The sequence below is a fragment of the Mandrillus leucophaeus genome, unplaced genomic scaffold (genome assembly GCF_000951045.1).
Source record: "Mandrillus leucophaeus isolate KB7577 unplaced genomic scaffold, Mleu.le_1.0 Scaffold125, whole genome shotgun sequence".
In the NCBI taxonomy this organism is placed as follows: Eukaryota; Metazoa; Chordata; class Mammalia; order Primates; family Cercopithecidae; genus Mandrillus; species Mandrillus leucophaeus.
Genome location: NW_012100876.1, coordinates 732620 through 736088, shown reverse-complemented (window position 1 = coordinate 736088; position 3469 = coordinate 732620). Strand labels below are relative to the sequence as shown.

The 3469-nt window shown below is 54.5% G+C and overlaps 1 protein-coding gene across 1 annotated transcript in view; it reads left to right on the top strand.

Moving 5' to 3' along the window:
- The window catches only part of ADGRG3 (adhesion G protein-coupled receptor G3), a 23090-nt gene that overhangs the window by 8924 nt on the left and 10697 nt on the right, over positions 1-3469 (top strand). Inside the window, exons 4-6 of the mRNA XM_011971820.1 lie at positions 1626-1772; positions 2639-2773; positions 3276-3315. Coding sequence (XP_011827210.1) covers positions 1626-1772; positions 2639-2773; positions 3276-3315 — 322 coding nt within the window. The remainder of the gene's footprint in view (positions 1-1625; positions 1773-2638; positions 2774-3275; positions 3316-3469) is intronic.

Here is a 3469-nt window from a genome sequence, read left to right as displayed (position 1 = left end):
GTAAACCAGGGAGGCGGAGCTTGCAGTGAGCTGAGATCCGGCCACTGCACTCCAGCCTGGGCGACAGAGCGAGACTCCGTCTCCAAAAAAAAAAAAAAAAAAGATGAAGGTATTGCCCACTTTCAAGATTCACATGGCCAGGTGCAGTGGTGCACACCTGCAATTTGAGCACTTTGGGAGCCAAGGTAGGAGGACGGCTTGAGGCCAGGAGTTCTAGACCATCCCGGGCAACACAGTGAGAGTCCATTTCTACAAAAACAAAACGAAACACGAAACAAACAAAAGATGAATGAGAGGAGCAAATGAGATAATGCACAGGGAATGCTTGGGATAGCGAGGGCTCAGAAAGTCTCCTGCTTTCCAGAAGAAATGGATGTGGTGGTGGAACTTCAGGCTGCAAGGTGAGTTGGTTAGCGTTGAGGTACTTTTAGGTTTGTCTGGAGAAAGGGAAATGGAAGATAGATTCTTTCTCAACCCTTTATTATGTCACTCAAGCAGCTGAGCCCTCTGCATGGGTTATGCACTGGCCCCAGAAATCACCCACGTGTCCTTTCGATGAGGGTCTGGACTGGGAAGGAGAAAGTTGGGGCCTTCAGCTCCAACCATAAACCCCCTGTACCAGTAGGCATGGGGTGCCTCTGAGGCAGGCCCTGGTGGGTCAGGCTGTAGCCCTTAGTGGAACAGGGAGCTCACAGAATGAATGAAACATGCTTTGCAGGTGGGCACAGTGGCTCACGCCTGTAATACTAGCATTTCGGGAGACTGAGGCGCACGGATCACCTGAGGTCAGGAGTTCGAAACCAGCCTGGCCAACACGGTGAAACCTTGTCTCTACTAAAAATACAAAATTAGCTGGGCGTGGTGGTACATGCCTGTGATCCCAGCAACTTGGGAGGCTGAGGCAGGAGAATCGCTTGAACCTGGGAGGCAGAGGTTGCACTGAGCTGAGACAGTGCCATTGCACCATTGCACTCCAGCCTGCGCAACAAGAATGAGACTCCATCTCAAAAAAAAAAAAAACGAAAAAACAAAAAAACGAAAAAAAACCCACCATGCTTCGCAATGACCACTGAAATGTATTTCAATATTTTGATGATTCTTTGTTTTTTTAAAAAGGTATTGTTGTTAGGCAGGCAGGATTTCACATTCAGAGTAAATGTGTGTGTCCTCCCTCTCTGCCCTTGTTCTCTTGCTTCCTGAACTTCCTTCCTGACAGTTTTATTCTTTCCATTTATTCCTGAGTCAGAAGTCAGACACTGTCACAATCAAGCCTTGTGTAAACACTGGGACTGTTAGGGCTCTGGCCAAAAGCACACGCCCTCCAGCCGTCCTCATACTTGCACATTCAGCTTGCCCAGGCGTCAGGTGCCCAAACAGGCACAAGCTTAGCTCTACTCTCTGTATTGGGAAAACCGAGGCTCCACAAGGGCTATAACTTCTTTAGGGACGCACAGCCTGTGACGAGCAGAGCTTGCACTGTGTCCCAGGCGTCCTGCTTCTCAGAGCTGACAGTCCTAGGTGCTGCCCCCTACCCAGTGTGCCTGTTTCCCCTCCCAGCTGGGGGAGTGGCAGGACTCGTGTTGGGGGCTGGGTACCGATGGGAGCTGCTGTGTCTGTGGTTGTAGATTCCGAGGCAGGTGATGAAGGATGAGGACAAGCCTCCTGACAGAGTGCGACTTCCCAAGAGCTTTTTTCGATCCCTGCCAGGCAACAGGTCTGAGGTCCGCTTGGCCATCACCATTCTGGACATCGGTTCAGGGACTCTCTTCAAGGTGAGGACTCAGGGAAGCTCCAAGGTTAAGTGCTAGGTCCTCTGGGGGCCCCATGCCACAGCTTGCTATCACTGGAGTCTGCTGAGGGATTCGATGGGGACGGAGCAGATAGTGAGCCTCTTAGTATTTCCAATGCAGCCCGTGGTCATCCCAGACCCCTGTCGCTAGAGTCTATGGCCTTCAGACTCACATTGGTCACACGCTGTCAGATGTTTGACCCCCACACATCAGTGCCCTTTGGCTTATCTTTGTATCCTGAGGGTGCTCATGTGCCCTGCGTGTCCTCATGCGTGCACAAACATGCATGTCCTTTTCTATTCCTGTGCACGCACAATCCCATGTGCTCAACTGTGATCATATCCACACAAGCAAGTGTACCCATGCCCTTGCACATGTGTGTACCAGGTATGTGCACCCAGAGGTGTGCATCCACTCCTGTGCAGACACGGGTACCCCTGAGGGCTGGTGTGCTCCCCCCACCAGCCCCCTTTCTACCGAATACACTCACGCTAAGACCCTCAGGGGCACGCTGTCCTCCCTGCTGACTTCCATTTCTTGGCTGATCTTAGCCCCGTGCTCCTTCTAGTTAAGAGGGCAGAGGAACTCTGGAGGCCAGCACTGGAGAGCTGCCACGTGGACAGCTTTGTGGCCAGGCGACTTGCTTGGCCCAGCCCAAGCAGGAGACCACTGGGAGCAGCAGGGAGGAGCCTGCCCGTGACTGCTTAGCTCCCTGGTCCCCTGTTCCCTAACTCTGCCCTCCAAGGAAAAGGCCATGGGTTCCTGGAGGCTCCTAGGAACCCCAGCCTTGGTGGGTTGGGATGGCCCCTTCTGCAGCCTAGCCTCCCCTCCGATCTCCCCTTTCACAGGGCCCCCAACTCGGCCTGGGAGATGGCAGCGGCGTGTTGAATAATCACCTGGTGGGCTTGAGTGTGGGACAAATGCGTGTCACCAAGCTGGCTGAGCCTCTGGAGATTGTCTTCTCCCACCAGCGTCCACCCCCTGTGAGTCCCCTGCCCAGGCCTGGCAGTCACTGCAGGGCAGACAGGCGGGTGGGCACACCTGGGCCTATGGGCCCTGCATGGGACACTACACATCTGTTCCCTACCCTTCCACAGTCACCCAGGAGGAGCCATTAGGGCCATGCACATAATTGGGTCCAAGGCCACACACCATAGAGGCACACATGAGGACTTGGCAAGCCCACATGCATACCCACGGCATTCCACTTCCTCCACACCCGTGCTCCCCTGACACGCACACGTGCATGCAGACAGCAAACCCTCCCGCCCACAGCCCCATACCACAGTTGCGCCCTCCACACACAGGCCCAGGGCTCATCAAATGATGCAGTTAATTTTTCTGTGTGGCCCATGGGTATGGACCTTGCCTTCTACCTAATGCACACTCACGTTAGGCCTCAGGGAAGCACACCGTCCTCCCGCTTCCCCTGCCCTCCCCCAGCCTTCCCTTTTCCTCTCTCCTGACTTCTACTCTTCGTTTCAGAACATGACCCTCACCTGTGTATTCTGGGATTCGACTAAAGGTAGGGCCTGGAGGACCTTCTCTGGGGTAAGACAGGAAAGGAGGGTATGGGCTGCATTATGGGGCGGGGCTAGCTCCACTGGTCGAGTCCCTCCCCTGCCTTCCTCTCCCCTCCCCTCCCCTCACCTCCTCTTCACTCCCTCCATCCCCTCCCT